General features: G+C 44.4%; 2 protein-coding genes across 3 annotated transcripts in view; both read right to left on the minus strand.

Moving 5' to 3' along the window:
• Window positions 1–322: 322 nt before the first annotated feature.
• LOC118391234 (sodium/potassium-transporting ATPase subunit beta-2-like) lies at window positions 323–12,643 on the minus strand. Of its 2 annotated transcripts, XM_035782411.2 has the most exons (8): window positions 12,255–12,643; window positions 6,446–6,574; window positions 6,132–6,236; window positions 5,818–6,023; window positions 5,473–5,532; window positions 5,155–5,181; window positions 4,740–4,835; window positions 323–4,520 (listed from the first exon to the last, which is right to left on the minus strand). In XM_035782411.2, exons 1-8 carry the CDS (start codon window positions 12,343–12,345, stop codon window positions 4,353–4,355), a joined length of 882 nt encoding a protein of 293 aa, XP_035638304.2. In that variant the 5' UTR covers window positions 12,346–12,643; the 3' UTR covers window positions 323–4,352. The 2 variants fall into 2 exon arrangements, with proteins under 2 accessions (XP_035638304.2, XP_052313912.1); XM_052457952.1 differs by lacking the exon at window positions 5,155–5,181 and having other exon boundaries at window positions 12,255–12,638.
• Window positions 12,644–12,809: 166 nt separating this feature from the next.
• Window positions 12,810–26,170, minus strand: part of LOC118391235 (neuronal tyrosine-phosphorylated phosphoinositide-3-kinase adapter 1-like) — a 38,460-nt gene continuing 25,099 nt past the window's right edge. The window contains exons 3-7 of the mRNA XM_035782412.2: window positions 22,107–22,486; window positions 20,262–21,980; window positions 19,819–20,064; window positions 19,305–19,411; window positions 12,810–17,755 (exon numbers count right to left, since the gene is read on the minus strand). Coding sequence (XP_035638305.1) covers window positions 17,330–17,755; window positions 19,305–19,411; window positions 19,819–20,064; window positions 20,262–21,980; window positions 22,107–22,486 — 2,878 coding nt within the window. The 3' untranslated portion in view covers window positions 12,810–17,329. The remainder of the gene's footprint in view (window positions 17,756–19,304; window positions 19,412–19,818; window positions 20,065–20,261; window positions 21,981–22,106; window positions 22,487–26,170) is intronic.

The following is a 26,170-nucleotide window of genomic DNA, read 5'->3' on the forward strand; positions in this document are numbered from 1 at the left end:
CTATAGTAAGTGCTACACATTATCGAGAGATACCACAGTGTCTAGTGTAGTATTCTACAGTATACAACACTTTACTACAGAATTCTATAGTAAGTACTGTAGTATGTTACAGTAAAATGTAAAAAAATGTAATGTGGGAGATGTCTGCTTTTACTCTGTCAAGTCTTAGAATAGAGTTTATTTTTATGTCAGTGTTATATTATCCTGGGTATTCTATGTCTCATTGACTGACTGTGACTGAAGGAGGGATGAGGTTAGACACACTGAACTGAGATAATAAACTTATATAAAATGGAGAAAGGTAACAAAACAGACAGTCCGGTTATGTTTCTTTCAATCACGTTTATTGATTTCTCTATCATTTTTTACAACGAACATGAGCAAAAAATATATATAAATACAATAACAGCAAAAAAAGATCCAAAGAAAATAGAATTATCAGCCATTTTCATTTTTTGGTGAGACTATCCCAATGTGTTTCAAAGGATTTCTGCCTTAGATCCTTTTGAATTATCTGTCGGATTCAAGATAGTCTTAAATCAGGGATACGTTTGCTATTCTTTTCAGGGTGGACCTTTGTGAAAAGCTGTGTCTTGCTGCTTCAGAAGTGAGTTTGAAACAAATAGGTAGTTCACACTAGTTTGCCACATGCAGTGGTCACAGGCGAGTAATTGTGCTGTTTGAGGATAAATCCATTGCAGTTACTGTAAATATGCAGCTTTCTGTTGAATCAGTGTAACTGAGCAAACCAAGATGACACCCTCCTTTATCTCATCATACTGTGGCCCATATAAAGACATGCATTGTTCATCTGAAAGAATATCCAGTAGACAATGACTGAGAAAGAGTGGAGCGCTCATCATTGCAAACATTCAATACTGCAAGGTTGAAAACAAAATAGAGAAAGATGGTACCAAAAAAGAAACGTGTTCTACATTCAACCATACTTGGTATGTGTTCAACCAGAGTCAAGAGGTTACATGTCAAACACCTACCAGGTAGCACCCCTGTCTTATTACAATCCAAAGCTAATACATAATCTCCTCTTTACAACAAAATAACAATAAAAATACTTTATCTCGTTTGAAAACAAAACTGTTAAGTGTTTCTATTGTTCAATCTTGAAGATGTGCATTGGCAGACATATAACTGTATATCTATTTGTGAACATAATATTTACATGTTCTTTCTGTCTTCTTCCTCACTTTCATGATGATTAATGCTACTATAAACTTGTTACAGCCATTCCAAGAATAAAAACATCATCAGCAACACAGGAAATGAATATATTGCTTTTTGAAGACATCTCCAAATTATCATATAAAAACGGATATATGGAGATAACATTAAATAACATTCGGTGATATTGGGGAACAACACATCTGTCCACCCACCAGGAGGCACTGTTGTTATTTAGTGACACCTGCTCCTTCTGTGCGTAGCATTATATAAGAATAGGACTTCCTTCATTCTTCATTCATTGCAGCACAATTATTTCATACTGTTATAAAATGATCATGAATATCTTTGGTTGGAGGGAATCTGGCAGGACTACTTTTTTGTAGGCAGAAAAGGAAAGCATTAATTTTACAATTGGAATATATCCACATATATGTACTTGTGTGGCTACACACACCATGGATACACACCATGGATACACATTTACTTGTAGATTGAATTGTGAATGGAATGGGCTCATGGGACAAAACATATTGTGATACAACATGGCAAAACATGGGTCATATGTATAAAACCATGATAATAATAATATAGACCTTAAAGGAACTGTGGAACCAAGCGCATAGTCATTCCTCACCAGACATATTTTAACAGAAAGGGTGGATGATTGTGTGTGTGTGTGTGTGTGTGTGTGTGTGTGTGTGTGTGTGTGTGTGTGTGTGTGTGTGTGTGTGTGTGTGTGTGTGTGTGTGTGTGTGTGTGTGTGTGTGTGTGTGTGTGTGTGTGTGTGTGTGTGTGTGTGTGTGTGTACAAAAGAGAGAAGGTACCTGCTCTAGATTATCTGACCAGATTAAGAGATTACAGTGGAATCTCAGCATGCGAAACAGACTGAGTGGAGCAGGAATGCTAACGAGGAATTAGCACTGTTCACTCCATTGTCTCACAATGTCAAAAACAAGGACTATTGGTAGGCCACACGCAACATGGATGTTTAGCATGGAGTCAATTGACTTTGTTCAGTCAATCCTCAACGTGTATTATACAGCTATCAAATTAAACCGATTATTTATATACTGATTATTGTTAAACTGTCAAGTCTTCATTATGATGATATTACTGAGGTGCAACTTCAACCAAAATGAAGGAAAATTGATTGATATACACCTTATACTGACTGAGCGAAGAAAGGTCCTAAAAGTCAACCCAACCCTTAAGCTGAGTGAACAGATGCTAGGGTTCTAAAAGTGTCGCTATGACGTTGAAGAAGGATCAGAGTCACATTGCCACAATGTCACAGCCAGTGTTCAGCAACACTCGCTCAGATCCATAGATTCCTCAACTGGTTTTTCTCATTATGTGTCCAGAATCAAGGGCTGGATTGAATCTGTATGCCGAAGTTTAGTGTTACATATTGAATCTAGCCCCAAGTCTGCAGCACATCCAGGGCATCTGTGCGCCAGCACATTGACCATCATTCTAGAGCAAATTCATAAACGCTCTTGCCCATGATCAACTGTAGGTGCTTTTAGTTATAGTACACCCTCCAACTACAAGGTTGGTTGGTCTGTTGCACCCTTTTTAAAGCAATGTAATGGTAGAGATTCCTACTAAAATTAAAATAAATCAAACAGATTACCGTTATCACCAAACCAGCCTTACAGACATTCTGGCCGATGTAATCAGATGTTGGAGACAGCCTTCAAACTGAGATGCACTATTACAGCAGTAACAAGTCATGTACAACTGATTCAAATGGTACCACATGTTTGAATATAAATTTCAACAAACGTAGAAACAAAACAAACTCTATTTTTCCTTCTCCACAGAACCATAAGCATCTCGTCTTCACAAGAAAAACACAAACCAGTGCAAATCAATACAAAATAGAAGAACAGCATCTCTTTCTTATATGTATAGGAGGCATGTCAATAGATGCGATGCACATGCAAAAAACTATGAACAAACAAACTAGCCCTGAGCCTTGAGCTGTAGGAACACCGATGTGAACATAAACCATGGAAGGACAATGAAGTGTATATTCATGTTATGGAAGATAATCCGAATTATGACCATGTGCAATTCAAGTGTTAATGACAAAAGAGTCCTGTTTAATGAGTATAATGTGCATGATGTGTCATTCTTAATTAATATTGCACGTTGCATATGCATCTTCCCGACCTACAGTATGCATTCTGTCTTGCAAATGGAATTTGGTTATACAAATTAAATGTACAGTACATACTCACACACATACAAACATACACACACACGCACAAACAGACTCAAAGGTCTTGACCTCTGTAGCTCCCCATGTTGGAGATGCTATCTTCTTATGGGTTCAAATGGATGATCACTGCAGAGTGCAGCGTGGTCCCTCCTGGTGGCCAGCAGTTTAACATAGCCTCGTTTATAATTCCCACATAGCAGAGCAGAGAGCTGAGACATGGGGCCTCTCGCCTTCTTAGGGCACTAAAGACAGTACACACATGCAAAATGTCTCCATCTCTCCCTTCATCCACAAAAATATGTTTTTTCATCATATGTTTTAGCTGTTGGATTATTTTCAAGCGCAACAAAATAGACATACTGATATAAGGTTATGATATATAAATAGATATACACGGTTGTATTGTATTTTGTGTATATTTGTATATAGAGGCGCACTCTATAGGGAGGCAGAGATGAAGGAGCAACAGTAAACTGGTAAGAGGCGTTGCTTCTCCTTGCAAACTTTGAAATCATACATGTTTATGTCCACTATATTCCCTAGTTAGTCATGCAGTATAAATAGACTTCACCTCAAACTAATTTACAGAAAGGAATGGAAGTACACACACAGAAACAGAGACAGAATTACCACCCGTTTAACTCCACCATTCTGACATCATCACTCCACTGGGCATCCAATGCCCGACATCGAGGGTAAATGGAAGTTGTAAACATATTCTATTCGACAAACGGAGGGTGTTAATTCTGTTATCTATCTCTGTATGTGTGTGTGTGTGTGTGTGTGTGTGTGTGTGTGTGTGTGTGTGTGTGTGTGTGTGTGTGTGTGTGTGTGTGTGTGTGTGTGTGTGTGTGTGTGTGTGTGTGTACCTGTGTACCTGTGTACCTGGGTACCTGTGTACAGAATGTAGAGGTGGGTGGACATGTTAGTGAGAGAGAATGTACATCTAGCCTTTAGTGTTGATCCTCAGTTTGAAAGACACTTTCCCCGCAAACTTGTCTCTTAAACTCCCAGGAGGAATGTTGTTGGAGATGATCCTGCACTCGATGTTGATGTCTTCATTGAGGGTTATGTTGAGGAACTTGATGGCAACCAGCGGCTGGGAGTAGTTCACCTGGGAGTAGTTAACCATTTTCAAGATATTGTTACATAGGCTTTAAGCATTCATTTTCAGCAACATTTGATCTATAACATGTTGAAAGCACAGGCAAAATAATGTGTAACAACATTAGAAATGACATTGGAACAAAAGATGAGTTAATCTAACCATAAAACAAAGGTTTATAAGTGATGATTTGTGAGTGTTGCCAGGTTGGTATTGGGGGGTTCTCACCTGAGCTTTCTTGCCATAGTAAGGGTAGTACATGAGGTTGAAGGTGCCATTTTCAGGGTAGTACTCCACCTCTCCAATCTTATCAGAGTCTTCTTTCTGCAGGGGCAGAGGATCAAGGCCATTAGTTAGATCATGTTAGAGCATGATCTGTCGGAAGTGTGTGGGCAAGCAGGGAAAGACTGCCCAATCTGAAGGACTGGATGAGCTTTGAAAGGACACCATGACAATTAGAGTATACTATTTATTTACATTTACTTTAGCCATTGTGCCTACCTGTATATGCTATGCAATACAGCTGTTGAACCTCTATATCTTGGAATATAAAATGACGAGGGTGCTAGCGTAGCGCTAGCAACTATACACCACATATCTACTTCTCTATCTGTCACTAAGATCACTACAGTGGCACCCTTACCCATTCATCTTTGCCAACCTTGTACCTCTGAGAGTGCAAGGACAAAATGGACGGTAACATAAAAGAAGAGAACAACAACATACACATAGGGTTTGAAATGAGGAAATGACATTGTGTCATGCAACACAGATGAGCAAAGAAAGACACAGACATGAAGGATGGTAATGGGGGACATAGATGAGAACAAGAGACATGATGGGTTCATTCTGAGAGAGAGAGAGAGAGAGAGAGAGAGAGAGAGAGAGAGAGAGAGAGAGAGAGAGAGAGAGAGAGAGAAAGAGAGAGAGAGAGAGAGAGCTGAAAGAGAGAGAGGCTCACCTTCGCTCCACAGGTGACAAATGGAGCCTGGCCATCCTTTCCTGGCAACATCCCAATGACCTAGAATACAGACAGACCAACAGACAGACATGCATTAACCAGAGAGTTCCACCACCATCCCCACATCATCCCTCCTTAAAGCGGATCTAGTCAACTGATCATTGTTGTGATTGTCGATATAACAATTTCAAAAATGGCCAACATTGTTTGTATTTAATTAGTATGATCTCTTCCAGGCTCCCAACCATTCACATGACTGCTCCATCCCCATCTCCCTTACGTCTCCTAGCAACATGCCAAGTTCTTCCCTCCCCAGCCGTTCTCTGCTCTCTGCTTCTCCCATACCCGGTTCAGTTTGATGATGATGCATGGTTTGCCAGCCTGGTATCCATAGGTATGGTCATCAAGGCCAGAGCATTTTTCTAGAATGGTGCGGTTGAACTGGCAGGAGCGCTTGGGGTTGTTCTTCACATCACCACTGTCTGCCTGAACAAAGTACTGGTCCGGTGTGCACTCTTCATTCTTCTCAGCCTGCAGAGAGTTGTTGTAGGCTGGATGGGAGAGAAATACAGTTTCACCCTGTTGTATTCCACAATAGAAATGTGATTTCGTGGGACAGACACACAGAGAGGCAGAGACAAGCAGACAGACAGACTCACGGGAGAGGAAGTTGTCCAGTGTCTTGATGTACATGTCCCAGGTCTCAGTGTTGGTGGTGTTGTAGGAGATCTCCATTGCCTTTCCCCTGGGTCTGATCATCATGCCTGCAGAACAGAGAAGAGAGAAGATGGGGAGGGCTTTTAGCCAACATCATATGTATACTACACTATGTGTGATTGTCCGGGCTGTTACTGACTATACAGTGGCAGTTGTAAAGAGACTTGTCAAAATGTTCGCTTGATTTCTGAGGTTTTAGTGTATCAAAACCTCTTAGAATGTGGCATTGGTGTGTTGGTGTATTAGTTCATCCTACCTGGTGTGCCAAGCCTGTCCTGCCAGGTGGGTTTGTAGTCATCCAAGGTCTGCAGCATGACATACATGGTGAGGCAGAACATGCCAGCTAGGAAGATGTAGAACACTAGGTAGAAGAGCAGGATGAGGCCTGGGAGGGAGACAACCAGCAAACAGATACAACATTAACATCACACAAGATCAAAGGAAAGGGAACATTCAACAAAATATGGCTATTCCCAAAATGGCACTCTACTACCTATACAGTGGGGCAATTTCATTTGATGGCCATTCCATATTCCCCACTTTTACGGAATAGGGTGCCATTTATTATTTGCCCTGTGTTATTACAAAGCCTGAAATGCTGACATGTGAAAATGTCATGTAGAGTAGGTGTTATGTTGTCTGTGATCCAAGTCATTGTTTGGACACTTTCTCTATATTTATCAAACTATACCACTCTCTCTATATTTATCACACTATATACAACTCTCTCTATATTTATCATACTATATACAACTCTCTCTATATTTATCACACTATATACAACTCTCTCTATATTTATCACACTATATACAACTCTCTCTATATTTATCACACTATACAACTCTCTATATATTTATCAAACTATACCACTCTCTCTATATTTATCACACTATACCACTCTCTCTATATTTATCACACTATACAACTCTCTCTATATTTATCACACTATACAACTCTCTATATATTTATCAAACTATACCACTCTCTCTATATTTATCACACTATACCACTCTCTATATTTATCACACTATACCACTCTCTCTATATTTATCACACTATACAACTCTCTCTATATTTATCACACTATACCACTCTCTCTATATTTATCACACTATACCACTCTCTCTATATTTATCACACTATACAACTCTCTCTATATTTATCACACTATACAACTCTCTCTATATTTATCACACTATATACAACTCTCTCTATATTTATCACACTATACCACTCTCTCTATATTTATCACACTATACAACTCTCTCTATATTTATCAAACTATACCACTCTCTCTATATTTATCACACTATACAACTCTCTCTATATTTATCACACTATATACAACTCTCTCTATATTTATCACACTATACAACTCTCTCTATATTTATCACACTATACAACTCTCTCTATATTTATCTCACTATACAACTCTCTCTATATTTGTCACACTATATACAACTCTCTCTATATTTATCACACTATACCACTCTCTCTATATTTATCACACTATACAACTCTCTCTATATTTATCACACTATACAACTCTCTCTATATTTATCACACTATATACAACTCTCTCTATATTTATCACACTATACCACTCTCTCTATATTTATCAAACTATACCACTCTCTCTATATTTATCACACTATACCACTCTCTCTATATTTATCACACTATACCACTCTCTCTATATTTATCACACTATACCACTCTCTCTATATTTATCACACTATACCACTCTCTCTATATTTATCACACTATACAACTCTCTCTATATTTATCACACTATACCACTCTCTCTATATTTATCACACTATACCACTCTCTCTATATTTATCACACTATACCGTGCCGACGTTCAAATACATGAAAAGACACAGGAGGTAAGGAGTAATCCTCTTTACTTCAAACCAGAAGCCTTTACTTCCTTCTATAGTGTATCTCTCTCTCTCTCTCTCTCTCTCTCAAACATACACTACAAAAAATATTTCAATGAATGGATATTGAATATCTATCTATTTATGGAAACAGTAATTGGACATGCACACTTCTCCATACATGTCTGAACTCACACAACCTGCACATAAAGACACACGCCCTTCCCCCAGCCTTAAACCAGGCTGATTCATCCAGGATGAATGTCTGGTCTTTGTCCGAATGAATTATTAAGTAACACTAACAATGGGGGAGTGAGCCGCGATGAGGGGGAGGGTAAAAGAGAGGGAGGGAGGAGTGGTGACAGAAGTAGAAAGGGGAGGAGGAGAGAAGACCCCTGGAGATTAGGGCAGAGGGTCAGGGGATTAGCTGCCATGCACAGTATTCCACTAACACAAACCGTATGGAGACCAAACCAACATGGTAACATTGGGCCCGAAGGGAACGGCATTGGGCCCGAAGGGAACGGCATTGGGCCCGAAGGGAACGGCATTGGGCCCGAAGGGAACGGCATTGGGCCCGAAGGGAACGGCATTGGGCCCGAAGGGAACGGCATTGGGCCCGAAGGGAACGGCATTGGGCCCGAAGGGAACGGCATTGGGCCCAAAGGGAACGGATGGCTATTGAACCATTCTGTTGGGTTGATAAGATAAAATCACGACAGCTGCTAAATATTATATGGTCATACAGAATGTGAGATATACAATTAGTGTAAATTATAATGAATAAAACAGGTGAGTTGACTGAGCCTATCAGTAGCCCTCCTTCCCTTCCATCTGCCATCTCAGCATTGTCACCTGAGACCAGTCCTGGGGTGTAGGCCTGCTGTGTCTCTGCTAGAGTACCCCCAATGTGGAGCTCCACACCTGGGCCCTGTCAAAGAACAGCATGAGGGTTCCCTCTGTCAGCAGGCCTAGAGCTGTGTGGAGCCGTGGGCCTCACAGCACAGCCAGGCTTACAGGGATCCATAACCAAATAGCAAGGGGAAGCTCCTCCATGGGATAAAGTTACGAACACTGGAGCTTCTTGGTGAGTGAGTGAGAGTGAATGTGTAAGTGTGTCTGTCTGCCAGTCCCCAGGGTGAGGGGATCTACGTAGATATGTAACCTTATAGAGAGGATCGTAAGCAGAGAGGAGAGCAGAGCGGCATCCTGTGGGGTGGGGTGAGATGTGGTGAAGAGAGATAGGGATGGAGCGGGAGCTGTGTTACATAGCGTGTTGGAAGGACACACCCTGCTGTACAGGCCCTGGGTCTAGCCCTGGCTCTGGTACAACCAATGCCGAGAGGGACTACCATCAGGGAGGGGAACCTGACATTATTTATCTGATCTAACATTATGGGGCGTCATGGTAACCACAGATACCACCCATCCCTGTGGGGAGACAGATTGGGTGTTTTGTGCAAACCCAGAGAGAGGGTCAAGAGGAGTGTAGAGAGGGTCAGCTTCCCTCTGACCACACCAGGAGGGTGTCCAGTTCACTGGCTGTCCTGCTTGATCTCTCATCACCATGCCCCGGCCGATGATGGACACCGTGCCCTCTCTCTTTCACTCTTCCTCCGCCTCTCTTTTCATCCCCCCCATCACCGGGAGAGTTGAAAGCAAAGAACAAAATGGCGGGGCTGAATAGGCCAGTAGCATCCTGTGCTTTCCCTCCTACAATGGCAACATGGATGCCTTTTAAAAGGTGTCTCTTTTCTTTTTGTTTGTTTGATTAATGTTCAAACGTGGTGGACACTGTTCAAGAGGCTTTGAATGGAAAATGTGGTAAGGATAAAAGAATATGCATGTGATATGGTTGTTTTAATATTCAAGTACTTTTGAAATTGCCGATGGATCTAAGAGCTATTTCCATAACTGTGAAACATACGCACGCACGCACGCACGCACGCACACACACACACACACACACACACACACACACACACACACACACACACACACACACACACACACACACACACACACACACACACACACACACACACACATTTCCACAAGGAACAGCTAAGCAGTGTGCACTATTAGTGGGAAAAGTGGCCATTACACTAGCTAGAGTACTGTGTGCCTGAGATTGGTGTCGTTCGTCTCCATCTTTGTTCTGTGGGCCGTGGAGGAGGTCAGAGCTGATTAAAAGACAGATACATGCAGACTAGCACCTGGATACATGGGTCACTTAGGCGCAGACAGGTAATAAGGATGTACTAAGTTCAGGGACCATGTATAGGCTATAAACGTTTTGGCTCACTACAGAAATAGCCTAATTAACAAGCCTTAGAGAGGTGCAGCTTAACCAGGCCACCAGTCCTCAAAGCATATGGGACACACTGAGCTGGATGAAGGAGTGCATTCTGGGAGAATTACTGAAAAGGAAACTACAGTCAGTGAACACACCACTCAGTAGACCTAGGACTTACATTTCTCTCCATTCATCAATATCGTAGCAAGGGCACGGTTTTTTGTGGAAATGCGAAATGCAATGTGTGTGAGTATGTGTGTGTGACATCTCAAATCATTGCATTTACATTAAAGACAGATTACATCCGAAACAATTCTGATTAGCTGTACAATCAATTAAAGGGAATGTTCTGAAATTGATACAGTTTGATTTGACAACTACAATTGATACTCCGCTAGCCAGCCAATGAAGTCATTAGATTAGGATTAAATCCTGCACAGATTTACTCACACTAAGAGAGGAGAGGGCTGGGGGCTTGGAGGTGATACAAATAGAATGTGGCCCTCAGCTTTACCCAGATTAAAACGCCTCAATGTCATTAGAAAAGAGCGATTTGAAATAGTTGCGGGTTATTAAGGGCGTTGAAAGAGTGCACAAATTATAACGTTGTGGTCATCGCTTAAAATCTCGGATGCTAGACTACATTACCTATTTTATTTCAGATCTTGTCCGTGCAGATTATTGTGCTGATCTTGACACTAAGCAGACGATACAACTTTAATCTTATACATTTGATTGTTCATTGAAACAAAACGTACATTGTAACTGATTGCAAATAGCCTATAGTTGAAGTGAATACCGCAAACCCACTACATTTGTGTTTGGTAAAGCCAATTGAAGTAACTTTAATAACAGGCCAGGCTAATAACTTCTGAAGCTATTTGAAGTAACAACTGGCCCTCACATCTCAGGAAGGGGTGCTCTGCGCCAGAAGACAGCTTAAGTAAAGACCATTAAATCTAAAGAGGCCTACTGTAGTCTTTAAAAAGTAGGCAACAACAGAGAATGGGGCGGCGGGGTAGCCTAGTAGGGTAGAGCATTGGACTAGTAACCGGAAGGTTGCAAGTTCAAACCCCCGAGCTGACAAGGTACAAATCTTTCGTTCTGCCCCTGAACAGGCAGTTAACCCGCTGTTCCTAGGCCGTCATTGAAAATAAGAATTTGTTCTTAACTGACTTGCCTGGTTAAATAAAGGTAACATAAAAAATGTGGTGCACTGGCATATTCATTTCATTAAAAATATTGGCACTGCTTCCACCCTTATGTCCAGACGCATTGCGCAGGAAAACTCAGTGGCATAAATTAATAAATGAAAAAGAATAATGCAGGGAACATTTTGCCCGCTCCCACAAGGGCAATCCACACATAATGCCGCATTTGAATTTCAGCACCGCCTTGCACTGGAAAGCGACCAATCTCATTAAGCGATCGCTCGGGTGAGGCAGCGGTTTCAAATTGCGCATTGAATGCTGCACACATTTTACATTTCTGCTGGGTCACATTATTTTACTCTTTACGCATTCATAAGTATTCAAGCAGCACACATAAAGGGTGCTCATGACATAATTGTGAAACCTGTAGCCAACTAGAAGGTGCTGCGGACCTGCAATTATGTTAGAGCAGGGATGGGCAACTCCATTCCTCCGGGGCCTGATTGGTGTCACACTTTTGCCCCAGCCTCAGCTAACACACCTGACTCCAATAAAAACGAATCATATTCAGTTTAGAATGCAATTAGTTTCATCAGCTGTGTTTGCTAGGGATGGGGAAAAAGTGTGACACCACTCCGGTCTCTGAGGACTGGAGTTGCCCATCCCTGTGTTAGGTGTAGAGGGGCCATCTGTACTGCATTGCTGCAGGCGACCATTACTAAGTAGGAGACTCACCCCAGCTGCTCCCTGTCCTGCCACAAAATTCTCGGGTCCTGGAGTTCCATATGAAGTCCTTCCAAGTGCTCTTCTCAGCATCCTTTGCCATTTTGCTAAATGTGTTTCAATCCACGGACTGTTACCGGGCGTTATAACCTAATGTAATAGGCGTTTTGGTGAGATGTGAAATATTTTACTCAGATAGGGTGCAGAAAGTCGTTAGCGAGCACACAAATGACGAGCTGTTTGAAAGAAGAGGATGAACAATCCGGCGGCTCCGTGCTACTGTATCTAATTACAGTCAATCTATACTAAACGACCGTGGTGTTGACACTACACTCAGCACAAACCCGGTATGAGCCCTCCCCCAGATCTAGTTAGCATGCCGCAGAGTTTTGATGAGTGATGCAGAAATTTAGTGATACTGCGGTAAAGCGTTCTCTCTCTCTCTCTCTCTCTCTCTCTCTCTCTCTCTCTCTACCAGCCTGTCTCGCTCACCCTCACTTACCTCTCAAGCATCACCCCCTCCCCTACCCATCACTCCAACCCCTCGGAGGAGAAAGCTACAATCATCCTCCTCCCCTCTCACCAGAGAACACCAGCAGCCAACCAGCTTGCCTCTCTAACCAATCATATGCGAGCTACAACCTGTGTTGCTCGCTTAATGGCAGAGCAAGGATTTGAGTGAAAAGCATTCCAGCAAATGATATAAGCTCTTGGGATTCCTCATGCAGCTCATACATGTGTGTGAAGACAGTGGTGCTGCTCATGAATTAGGCTCTTGAACATAGCTCATATGATAACATCCATCTAAACAAAATGTCTACCCCTCAGCATCCCCTCCCTGAAACCCACACTGTTGAATAATGCAGATTCCTCTGAGGATTTATTAATTATGTTGCAGTCCTCTAAACCCCATGCAGTCCTCTAAACCCGGCTGTCATGAGGGAAGGAGGAAAAGGAGGGAGGACCATATGGTGCTGGCTCACACAATATCAATATGATGCTTATTTGCACACAACTGGCAACTGATGTCTATAATATAGGGAATGTAGCTCACTGCCTTAGCTAAATTGATGCATTGTGTGGCGTCTGGTCTGCCAGTCAGTCTCATAGCAGTGCAGAGGTCAAGTCTAAAGGCTGTTAGATTACTCTGCTGTACTTCTGGTGCCATAGGATGTGCCACCAGCATTCATTCGCATCTCAGTGTGTGTGTGTCTGTGTGTGTCTGTGTGCGTGTGTGTAAATATACTGAAATGATAGGTACATGAATCTCAGAGAGAGAATAGTAACTGGTACAGTGGATGTGAATGGTGCCCTCACTTGGAGATCTAAGACATTACAACATGTCTGTGTCTGGGCGGTGTCACCGGGTTCAAAGCCTTGCAGCAGAATCCTGTTAGAGTGCATTCTGTCTGTCTGCAATGTTTTAACCAGAGACAATGTTCTACATTCACCACCACTTATCGTACCAATGCTATTGAACGTGATACATAAGAGATGTGAAGAGATAAAGCAAATAGATCATATTTGTTTGCTTCTGTTTGTCATGAAATGAAACATAAAGACATGCAAAAAATCCTGTTCATTATATAAAACTGATTTAATGACAATATCAATGTGAATATAGCACTACAGTGATTTCCAAGGTACACCGTATCTTACCATATCAATATAGTATGGCACTCATATAATGGCCACTGTTTTAGGCGACACGCAAAGCTGACAGCTTCTGTAAACTAGTTTGTAAATGATGCCTAAGTTATCAATTGTTGTAATAAATGTTTAAAAAGATGACTACTTGGTATATCTGAAATACAATTGGGCACACTTATCAATGGGTTTGGGATAGAATCCAAACTCTGACGTTTTCAATGTAAGGAATGCATTGCACTTCCCCTCTCTCCCTCAACATGGTCCTCATCTCTGTTTGTTTAGTTGAAATTATAGACCAATGGGTGATAATAACCTTGAGTAGCAAAAAGTGAAGCAGTATCTCGGTAACATTGGTGCAATGTCACTTGAACATTTTGGATACTTTTTCACAGGGTGGCACTGGAACTGTACAGGTTGGTGCTAACTAGTAAAACAACAACATCAACCAGGAGACATTCAAGTGCCAGAATACAAGTACAGAGAGATTGACTCTTCACAGTACAAACTTCATCTCACATGGTTTTCAGTAAATCAATTAAAAGTATGTCACAATAAGCACAAGAGTAGTAATGTTAGATATGGTCACAAATGCCATTGTAATTCAATAAACAACAACAGTAGCTAGTAGTAGTTTGAGATAGCAGCAAAGTATTTCAGAAAATGTCCAAACAAATGGTCAAACTGAGTTGTTCAAACCTGTACATAAATACAATGTATGTAGAAAAGGGCATAAATACCACAACTGTATGTACTGCTTAAAGGGAATCTTGCATAAATATGATACAACAATTGTGAGACTGTCTTGAGGGCTTGTCATGTATTGGTAAAAGCGTACAGTAATGTCTGTGTGGACCAGTTGCAACAGATTAAGTACCCAATTAAAAAAAAGTTTTAAAAAAAATATATGAACAAATACATTTATACATTATATGCTACATTATATTTATTGATTACAAGTATGAAAGTGGAAATAATTGCTACATTTTCAATACAGCTGTACATATCTATTTACATATTATATAGGCTTATTCTGTGTTTTTGGGCAGGATCTTCCAGCATTCTGTTTGAGGTGTGTTGATATTATTGTTTTGTGGGATGGGACACTCATCAATAAGTTACTGTGAGTCTGCATGACCGGTGGTGTTTTTTTCGACCGCCAATGTTTTTTTGTACAATTTTCCGTTTGTATTTCATTTGAGTGTACAGTATGATTTGAGTGCAGATTCCTTAGCCCGCGCTACAGACGGCTTTATCAGTCGACTAATACAAGTCTAGTAAATTCCCAGTGCACTACTTTTGTTACTAATAACAAAATATTAAACCCTCAGCATGCCTACTATGTTTGAGTGTACAGTAAGTGCCATCTGCCATTATATTAACTTGTTCAAAAGATTTCCCCGGCAACACATTCATCTTCTTTACACAACCACAACATAACATTTCAGCAGGACTTTTCATGGTGTATGTAGTGATATAATGGCATCTTCGAGATCTATGTGAAAAATCGGACAATCTCACATGACCATATCCACACGATAACCACACGATTCATTGATATGGTTTTATACAGTACTTTATGTCTGTTCAATGACATGCATGACATGTTAACTATGACTTGGAGTTCATGTCCGAGATATGTTTTGGCCGGCTGACACGTTTTAATATTAATGTTACGCTCACATTGGGAACATATTGCTGTAAAATTGCAGGAATGCTGAGAAAGTCTGTATATTTACATTACAAAAATGCAAACCGTTAGGTAGTATTTTCCCCCACTACATCTCCACAATAACAAACAACTGATACCCAGACCACAAGGCAAACCAAACCATCTCATATGCATTCAACATGTTTCAATGTTTCTTTAATAATAACAATCCTTTCTCCTTTTTATCAAAGGCTAGTGTATACAGTTGAAGTCGGAAGTTTACATACACCTTAGCAAATACATTTAAACTCTGTTTTTCACAATTCCTGACATGTAATCCTAGTGAAACTTCCCTGTCTTAGGTCAGTTAGGATCACCACTTTATTTTAAGAATGTGAAATGTCAGAATAATAGTAGACAGAATTATTTCTTTCAACTTTTATTTCTTTCATCACATTCCCAGTGGGTCAGAAGTTTACATACACTCAATTCAAATTTGGTAACATTGCCTTTAAATAGTTTAATTTGAGTGAAACGTTTCAGAGTGGTTGCAAAAAAAGTTTTAATGATTCCAACCTAAGTGTATGTAAACTTCCAACTTCAACTGTAAGTGTGTGTGTGTGTGTGTGTGTGTGTGTGTGTGTGTGTGTGTGTGTGTGTGTGTGTGTGTGTGTGTGTGTGTGTGTAAAATGGGACCAGAAGTCCCCATAAGAATAGTAGAAAAACAGAAATTTGACCAACTGGGGACATTTTGTTAGTCCCCGTGAGGTCAAATGCTATTTCTAGGGGGTTTAGGGTTAAGGTTAGAATTAGTGTTAGGGTAGAATTATGTTAAGGATTAAGGTTAGGAGCTTGGGTTAATTTGAGGGTTTTGGTTAGGAGTTAGGGTTGGGGTTAGAGTTAGGGTAAGTGTAAGATTAGGGTTAGGATAGGATTTTGAATGTGACTAAATTGTGTGTCCCCACAAGGTTAGCTGTACAATACTATGTGTGTGTGTGTGTTTAAAGTGTCTGTGTCCGTGTGCTTGAACATAAGTTTGTATAAGATGTGTCTTGCTGAGGATCAACCTGAAGTCTCATTCAAACTCTCCCTACCAACAGCCATTTGTGACAGTGGAGGGAGAGAAAATTAATGTAAACTGCAGTTAAATTAGGGGAAATTAGGCCTAATTATTTAAACCAGCATTGCTCTTATAGGTTAAATTCTCCCCTTTTTTTGATTCAACAAAGTCTGAGTTGACTGGCGTTTAAGAAATGAATAAAGAGTCAAGGAAGGGCTTGTACAATACTAAAATTAAAGTGTAAGAAATCACACTGTACTGAAAGATTGTACATATATCTCTTCTTGGTTTCAAATTGGATTGGTATATCCCTCAACTGAATCTTCCCAATCTTTGTATATCTCTACAAAGTAGAGTTGATCACTCTTGGCAAAATAACGATTTATGTTTCAGTTCATTATCTCTCTGGCCCACACACCTCAAAAAATCTCCTTAACGTGGTACACCTTGTATCAGCTCCAAATAAAGTTTATTTTACTATGTGAGAGCACAAAACTCTCATCTTACTCTCATGTATATTTTCACCCTTCTGTGGAGGTCGGTGGTAATCACACTGTCACTCCTAAGAGAGGAAATAGTCCTCCATCCTCTTTCCCTTTGAAGAAAGATATTGTCACCATCTCTCTCCATGTGTAAACTTCTTGATTCTCACCACAATCGTACCCAATAGTACTTATTTACTTGCCCCTGTTTTTCTACTGTACCTCCGCTGCCCCAACAACCCTCCACTCAGATGGCTGTGTCCCACACCACAGCCTGGGGCCTCTGACAGGGGGGTGTGCCCGTCTTCCGGGGCTCAGGGGTCCGTCTCCAGCTGGGCAGGATGGGCATGCTGTCCTGCTTACACAGGTTCTTTTCTGGGCGGCGGTGGGCCTTGATCTCTTTGCATAGGCAGCGCTTCCTCTCAATGACCTCCAGCAGCTTGCCATCCCTCTGGGTTTGGGCTGCGGACGTGGCAGCGCCCCCGGTGGTGGGAGGCTGTCCCTGGGCCAGCTGGGCCAGGTGTTGGAACTGCAGCTGGAGGTGGTGCTGCTGCTGCAGCTGCTGGAGCTGTTGCTGTAACTGCACCTGCTGCTGATGGAGCTGGAGCTGCTGCTGCTGTCTGGACAGGATAGGACTGCAGGGCGTTTGGGAGGATTGGGACAGCCCATGCAACTGGACAGAGAGAGGGGCAGGGAAGGTGGAAGGAGAGGAGTTAAATAAATATTTTTTAACCTAAAATCTAATGTAGGGTATGCATGAATACAGTTTGTCACCGTGTGTTACTTGTTATGTCAGTCACTGACAGTCACTCAATTAGCCATGTGAGCTAACAATTTTTGGATTGGTGAGGTCAATTAACCAAATCTCCCTCTAGTGGCATCATGGGTGGAATGTTAATTAAAACAAATAAAACACACTGAAAATCTGGTGTTTCTATGTCAAACTGTTTTGTTATATTTCAGTCTTCTGTGATGTCTATAAAGACTAATATTGGGATGCAAACTCAAAATGTTATACTTTCAACTCTATATCTGACATGTATTTGTTTAAGCCCATAACAATGTGTGTGAGGTGTATACTTTTGTTTCAAAGTAGATTTGTTTAAGACTACCAAGAAAGACTCTGTGTGACCCTGATTAAGCCCACTGCAGTAAAAGGTTAAGTCTAGCCAGCTGTCTAAACATGTAGTAATCATGGCCAAATAGCAATCTGGCATGCAGGGCATGTGCCCCATTGATTTTTGTTAGTCACTCTCACTCAGATATCATAATAACATGGCATAAGTTATGTCAGAATGAGTAGAATTGCATGAAATGTGTTAGAAAATGTACATATATTGTCTCTGACCCATGGGAAAATGTGTAGAATTGCAAATCAAATGTTTTCTCTCCAACGTCACGATGGAGCCAGTAAAATGTTTTGACCTCAAGGGGGAGGGGGCCCCCAACCAAATCTCTTTTAGGGGCCCCAAAACGCTAGGGCTGGCCTTGGCTAATGGTATAAAGCATTTAGTTAAGAGAGTTAAGTAGTTTAACTGCACAAATCAGTAGACTGCATATGTGGGTATGGATGTGGGTACGTAGACCCGCTCATGTTGAGTTCAGATTTTTTTGTGGCCTCCAACCCCATCAAAGTTGCCCATCCCTGCTGTAAACACTGAATCTCTGTTGTAGCACTGAAGACCAAGCCCAGCAACCACAACAGCCATAAGAACGTGTTGCACCCAAGCCTGCCACCAGGCGGCAACGTGACACCATATTAGAGCCTGTAGCTCCCGTGGCGTGCAAGGGAGGGTTACGCAGCAACACGCCAACAGTCTCTGCAGCACAGCACAGCACACTCGAACTGCGTCAGCATTTGAGATGCAGCCAAGTGACTGGGCAAAATGCAACACTATTGGACAGTGTCTCACTGCCCCAAAACACTGTAGAGAAGCATACTTCTTACATCCACGCGTCTCTGCATGCGTCAATTAGAGCATCGCTCTCCCCTGGACTTATTCTTTAAGGCGCAACCTTATTCTGCTCACTGAACATATCTCCACATTATAAATAGCTCAGGAGGAGTGTTGTTGCTATCAGTACAGGGAATAATAAGAATGGCCATGTTCTTCAGAATAATTCCAAAACTACTACTTGTACAGATGACAGTAATCACAGTAATACCAAAGATCATCGTCATTCTAATAATCATCGTCATTCTAATAATAGGTATTATTCACCTGATTCAGTACCTCTCGATGGGGCAGGCTGCTCTGCCGTTGAACGTCGCTTCCACCCACCTGTCTCACCCCAGAGGTGGATGATGAGCGGCTCAATCGACCCAGTTCTGGAACAGAAAAAACAAGCACTGTTCATATAGCTGTCTATGACCACAAATCAACTGTGCTGTTCATGTTATCAGGGAGAATGGCTGTGCGTATAAAATGGATTGCATTATTTCATGTATCTATGTGCAACTATGCTTACATGTGGGGGGAGGTATGATGTGCCTGACTGTGTGTGTGTATATATAGCTCTGGTACTACATATGCTGCCACTGATGATCTTAACCCATAACACCATGATGATACGACTGTGGATTTAAGAAATGCACATAATAGGATCTTCAGATAAATCTGCTGATGTCGTCTCTTTTCTAAAGCGATGTTTGTGTGCTAGTGAAATCCTAGACATACCCCTTTCCTTGAAAATATTCTGGGTGAAGGAGTCTGTGCTGGGTGTCTTAGTGCTTACCTCCATTGCGGCAGGCTGGAAAGGTTTGGCACGGGAGGGGGAGACCCCCTCTAGGCAGGGCTCGGAACCCCAAGGACCCCGCCTCCATCCCAGCCAGGGACTCACTGTGGCCCAGCCCCCTCCCTCCAGTGAAGCGTACTGGGATCCCAGAGTGGCCTCCTCCTCCTCGACGACCAGGGCCCAGGTCCTCCTTGTCTATCCTCAGGAGGGCATCTGCACTGCCATTCCACGCCCGCCCTTCATCCTCTGAGAGGGGAATGTCAGAGGGAATTGTTGAGTAAACATGGAATAATCGTCTATTGACAAAGTATAGTGTAGTGACAGATGTCACTTAGCTACAGTCTAATAGTCTGATTATCCCTTCCCCAGGGATCTGAGGAACGTCTGATACATTTCAATACTCAATTCAAACCCACGATGCCATCCAGCACATGTTAACTTACTCTCTCTCTCTGTCTCTCTGCTGCCTTGGCTGAAGGACAGTTTCCTCTGCATGGGCAAGTAAGACCCGTCGTCTCCAAAGCCACTGTTGTCCCAGGGCATGAACCCAGCCTTCCCCTGGACGGGCCCAGGCACCGTGCTGCTTTTAGAGGCCACATCACCGTGACCCTGGTGGTGCAAGGAGGGCAGATGAGACCCTCCTCGCAGGCTGTCGTACGCCGGGGGTCTCCGGAAGCCCACCGAGGGGTAGGTCCAGAGCAGGGGGCTGTCTGAGGAGGGGGGCTTGTAGGCGGGTAGGCCGTGGGGGGTGTGGTAGCGGTGGAGTTGGGAGCGAGAGTGAGGGCGAGAGTGGGAGGAAGATGAGGAGGACGAGGTTGTGGCTGAACTGGCACTGGTCTGGGATGAAAGGTTGTTTGTGGTGTTCTCAGCCTGAGAGGAGGTAAAGTGGAACCCTGCTTCTCTGTCTCTCTCCCTGTGTCGCTCTCTGTCACTGTCCCTGTCTCTGTCTCTGTGACTGTCCCTGTGACCATCTCTGTCCCTCTCTCTGTCCTTATCCCTCTCTCTGTCCCTGTCCTTCTCTGCTTTGTCTAACTTCAAGCAGAAGCTCACAGACTTTCCCTCCTTGCCCGAGCCCTGGGTCTGGGTCTGGGCAATGGACTTGGAGAAGGTCTCCGAACCATTCTTGTTGTTGGTGTTGGGGTTGGGCGAGTCTCCTCTTTCTGGCTTGCGGTAGTGGTGGTAGTGTGAGGGGCGGTGGTGAGGGTGGGGATGGTGGTGGTGGTGGTGGGAATAGGGGGAGGTGGACTTAGAGGAAGGGGGCAGGGGTGTGGAGTGGCTCCTGGCCCTTAGCCCTGGTGCAGGGCCGAGCTGGCTGTCTCTGTCTCTGTCCTTAGACTCCTTAGAGCCTGACAGGGGCACAGGGAGGTTAGAGGAGGGGGTGGTGGAGGAGGAGGAGGTGCTAGATGGAGCTGTCATACTGGAGGAGGTCTGAATGCTGATGGTCCCCAGTTTGGCAGAAGCAGCCTTGTGTTGGACCCCGACCCCACTGGAGGCAGCAGCAGGCTGGGGGAAGGCGAGCAGCGGGGGTCGGTGCTGCAGCAGGTTGGGGAAGGGGGCTGGGATCTTACTGTTGGACTCTGTCTCTGATTTGTTTCCCTGGAGGAGGTAGGGCGTAGGGGCTCGTGGGGGGTGCGGGCTGGAGGAGAGGGGCTGGGGGACAGGGGTGGAGGAGGTGGAGGAGGGGAGGGGCGAGGAGTGGGAGATGGACACTGTGGCTTTAGGTTTGGAGCAGGAGGGGGAGGAGGAGGGGCGAGGTAGATGGGCGGACGTGCCAGAGGAGGAGTGGTGGTGTTTGTAGGATTTGAGTCTCTCGTGTTTGAGAGGGAGGCGTTTGTGTCCCTCTCTGTCCTCTGGCAGTGGGTACTTCATCTCCTCATAGATGGCCTCACTCTGGTCTGAGTCTGAATCAGGCGTGGTGGCTACTGGCGTGACAGGGTGAGGAGTGGCAGTCTGGCTCTCCCTGGTGAACACTTGGCCCACCATCTCTATGTAGACGGGCTCATCGTCCCCCTGAGGCTGACCCTCACCCCCCTGGATGGGCGTGGTAAGAGGGGGCACACAGGGAGTTGGGGGCTCAAACGAGAGCTGAGTACTGGGGCTTCGTTTGGGTTTCAAAGGCGGCACCTTTTTGGACATGTCCCCTGAGTCAGACTTCTTCATGGCTGCAGGGGAAAGGGAGAGAGCAATGAATGAGAGATAATTCAATAATTACAACAGGTAAAATAATATTAACACACATTTTCACACTTCCCCACTTCACTGCCCTCATTACTGTTTCCATAGCCTACCGTTCTTCTTCTCTGAGTGTTTGGCCTGCGGGTGAGTGGGAGGGGGTGGCGGAGGGGCGTCCGGTGGGGCATGAGGTGCTCTGGGATCCGAGGAGGAGCTGAGACGGGTGCTGGGATGGCGTTTGGGTTTAGCAGGGGGGCAGCGCCCGCCGTGCTGTGACTGGGTGTCAGAGTAATCTTCCCCATTCTCCAGACCTGTGTCTCCAGCGCCCACGGCGTGGCAGGACTGGGAGCGGGGAGCCATGGCAGAGGCACAGGAGTGAGGGGACAGGTCCTGGGAGGCAGGCATGGTCATGAAGCCCATGCGGAAGTGGCGCCGGAAGGATGCCAAGTCACGGACCTTGCCCACCGTGGCTGAGGAGGAGTCCTTCTGGCTGGAGCTGAACAACACAGGAAGAACAACATTCCCTCATTCAGCAGTTAATCACGGCCTATTGAAGGACGGTCATTTATTTTCCCATTGTGTTACCTTCTCCTTTTCTGCCTTCCCCTTTTCTGCCTTCCCCTTTTCTGCCTTCCCCTTTTCTGCCTTCCCCTTTTCTGCCTTCCCCTTTTCTGCCTTCCCCTTTTCTGCCTTCCCTTTTCTGCCTTCCCCTTTTCTGCCTTCCCCTTTTCTGCCTTCCCCTTTTCTGCCTTCCCCTTTTCTGCCTTCTCCTTTTCTGCCTTCCCCTTTTCTGCCTTCTCCTTTTCTGCCTTCCCCTTTTCTGCCTTCCCCTTTTCTGCCTTCCCCTTTTCTGCCTTCCCCTTTTCTGCCTTCCCCTTTTCTGCCTTCCCCTTTTCTGCCTTCCCCTTTTCTGCCTTCTCCTTTTCTGCCTTCCCCTTTTCTGCCTCTCTCCTTTTCTGCCTCTCTCCTTTTCTGCCTTCCCCTTTTCTGCCTCTCTCCTTTTCTGCCTCTCTCCTTTTCTGCCTCTCTCCTTTTCTGCCTCTCTCCTTTTCTGCCTTCCCCTTTTCTGCCTCTCTCCTTTTCTGCCTTCCCCTTTTCTGCCTTCCCCTTTTCTGCCTTCCCCTTTTCTGCCTTCCCCTTTTCTGCCTTCCCCTTTTCTGCCTCTCTCCTTTTCTGCCTCTCTCCTTTTCTGCCTTCCCCTTTTCTGCCTCTCTCCTTTTCTGCCTCTCTCCTTTTCTGCCTTCCCCTTTTCTGCCTCTCTCCTTTTCTGCCTCTCCCCTTTTCTGCCTCTCTCCTTTTCTTCCTTCCCCTTTTCTGCCTTCCCCTTTTCTGCCTTCCCCTTTTCTGCCTTCCCCTTTTCTGCCTCTCTCCTTTTCTGCCTTCCCCTTTTCTGCCTTTCCCCTTTTCTGCCTTTCCCCTTTTCTGCCTTCTCCTTTTCTGCCTCTCTCCTTTTCTGCCTCTCTCCTTTTCTGCCTCTCTCCTTTTCTGCCTCTCCTTTTCTGCCTTCCCCTTTTCTGCCTTCCCCTTTTCTGCCTCTCTCCTTTTCTGCCTCTCTCCTTTTCTGCCTCTCTCCTTTTCTGCCTCTCTCCTTTTCTGCCTCTCTCCTTTTCTGCCTTCCCCTTTTCTGCCTTCCCCTTTTCTGCCTCTCTCCTTTTCTGCCTCTCTCCTTTTCTGCCTCTCTCCTTTTCTGCCTCTCTCCTTTTCTGCCTCTCTCCTTTTCTGCCTTCCCCTTTTCTGCCTCTCTCCTTTTCTGCCTTCCCCTTTTCTGCCTCTCTCCTTTTCTGCCTTCCCCTTTTCTGCCTCTCTCCTTTTCTGCCTCTCTCCTTTTCTGCCTCTCTCCTTTTCTGCCTCTCTCCTTTTCTGCCTTCTCCTTTTCTGCCTTCCCCTTTTCTGCCTCTCTCCTTTTCTGCCTCTCTCCTTTTCTGCCTTCTCCTTTTCTGCCTTTCCCCTTTTCTGCCTTCCCCTTTTCTGCCTCTCTCCTTTTCTGCCCCTCTCCTTTTCTGCCTCTCTCCTTTTCTGCCTCCCTCCTTTTCTGCCTTCCCCTTTTCTGCCTTCCCCTTTTCTGCCTCTCTCCTTTTCTGCCTCTCCCCTTTTCTGCCTCTCCCTTTTCTGCCTCTCCCTTTTCTGCCTTTTTTTCTGCCTTCTCCTTTTCTGCCTCTCTCCTTTTCTGCCTTTTCTGCTTCCCCTTTTCTGCCTTCTCCTTTTCTGCCTCTCTCCTTTTCTGCCTTCTCCTTTTCTGCCTCTCTCCTTTTCTGCCTCTCTCCTTTTCTGCCTTCCCCTTCCTCTCTCTTTTCTGCCTCTCTCCTTTTCTGCCTTCCCTTTTCTGCCTCTCTCCTTTTCTGCCTCTCTCCTTTTCTGCCTCTCTCCTTTTCTGCCTCTCCCCTTTTCTGCCTCTCTCCTTTTCTGCCTCTCTCCTTTTCTGCCTCTCTCCTTTTCTGCCTCTCTCCTTTTCTGCCTTCCCCTTTTCTGCCTCTCTCCTTTTCTGCCTCTCCTTTTCTGCCTTCCCCTTTTCTGCCTTCCCCTTTTCTGCCTCTCTCCTTTTCTGCCTCTCTCCTTTTCTGCCTCTCTCCTTTTCTGCCTCTCTCCTTTTCTGCCTCTCTCCTTTTCTGCCTCTCTCCTTTTCTGCCTCTCTCCTTTTCTGCCTCTCTCCTTTTCTGCCTTCCCTTTTCTGCCTTCTCCTTTTCTGCCTTCTCCTTTTCTGCCTTCTCCTTTTCTGCCTTCTCCTTTTCTGCCTCTCTCCTTTTCTGCCTCTCTCCTTTTCTGCCTTCCCCTTTTCTGCCTCTCTCCTTTTCTGCCTCTCTCCTTTTCTGCCTCTCTCCTTTTCTGCCTTCCCCTTTTCTGCCTTCTCCTTTTCTGCCTCTCTCCTTTTCTGCCTCTCTCCTTTTCTGCCTCTCTCCTTTTCTGCCTTCCCCTTTTCTGCCTTCTCCTTTTCTGCCTTCTCCTTTTCTGCCTCTCTCCTTTTCTGCCTCTCTCCTTTTCTGCCTTCCCCTTTTCTGCCTTCTCCTTTTCTGCCTCTCCCCTTTTCTGCCTTCTCCTTTTCTGCCTCTCTCCTTTTCTGCTTTCCCCTTTTCTGCCTTCCCCTTTTCTGCCTTCTTTTCTGCCTCTCTCCTTTTCTGCCTCTCTCCTTTTCTGCCTTCTCCTTTTCTGCCTCTCTCCTTTTCTGCCTCTCTCCTTTTCTGCCTTCCCCTTTTCTGCCTTCCCCTTTTCTGCCTCTCTCCTTTTCTGCCTTCCCCTTTTCTGCCTCTCTCCTTTTCTGCCTCTCTCCTTTTCTGCCTCTCTCCTTTTCTGCCTTCCCCTTTTCTGCCTCTCTTCTTTTCTGCCTCTCTTCTTTTCTGCCTCTCTTCTTTTCTGCCTCTCCCCTTTTCTGCCTCTCCCCTTTTCTGCCTCTCTCCTTTTCTGCCTCTCTCCTTTTCTGCCTCTCTCCTTTTCTGCCTTCCCCTTTTCTGCCTCTCTCCTTTTCTGCCTCTCTCCTTTTCTGCCTCTCTCCTTTTCTGCCTTCCCCTTTTCTGCCTTCCCCTTTTCTGCCTCTCTCCTTTTCTGCCCCTCTCCTTTTCTGCCTCTCTCCTTTTCTGCCTCTCTCCTTTTCTGCCTCTCTCCTTTTCTGCCTTCTCCTTTTCTGCCTCTCTCCTTTTCTGCCTCTCTCCTTTTCTGCTTCTCTCCTTTTCTGCCTCTCTCCTTTTCTGCCTTCCCCTTTTCTGCCTTCTCCTTTTCTGCCTTCTCCTTTTCTGCCTCTCTCCTTTTCTGCCTCTCTCCTTTTCTGCCTCTCTCCTTTTCTGCCTTCCCCTTTTCTGCCTCTCTCCTTTTCTGCCTCTCTCCTTTTCTGCCTCTCTCCTTTTCTGCCTCTCTCCTTTTCTGCCTCTCTCCTTTTCTGCCTTCCCCTTTTCTGCCTTCTCCTTTTCTGCCTTCTCCTTTTCTGCCTCTCTCCTTTTCTGCCTCTCTCCTTTTCTGCCTTCCCCTTTTCTGCCTTCCCCTTTTCTGCCTCTCTCCTTTTCTGCCTTCTCCTTTTCTGCCTCTCTCCTTTTCTGCCTCTCTCCTTTTCTGCCTTCCCCTTTTCTGCCTTCCCCTTTTCTGCCTTCCCCTTTTCTGCCTCTCTCCTTTTCTGCCTCTCTCCTTTTCTGCCTCTCTCCTTTTCTGCCTCTCTCCTTTTCTGCCTTCCCCTTTTCTGCCTCTCTCCTTTTCT

The sequence above is a fragment of the Oncorhynchus keta genome, chromosome 12, assembly GCF_023373465.1.
Source record: "Oncorhynchus keta strain PuntledgeMale-10-30-2019 chromosome 12, Oket_V2, whole genome shotgun sequence".
NCBI classification, from domain to species: domain Eukaryota; kingdom Metazoa; phylum Chordata; class Actinopteri; order Salmoniformes; family Salmonidae; genus Oncorhynchus; species Oncorhynchus keta.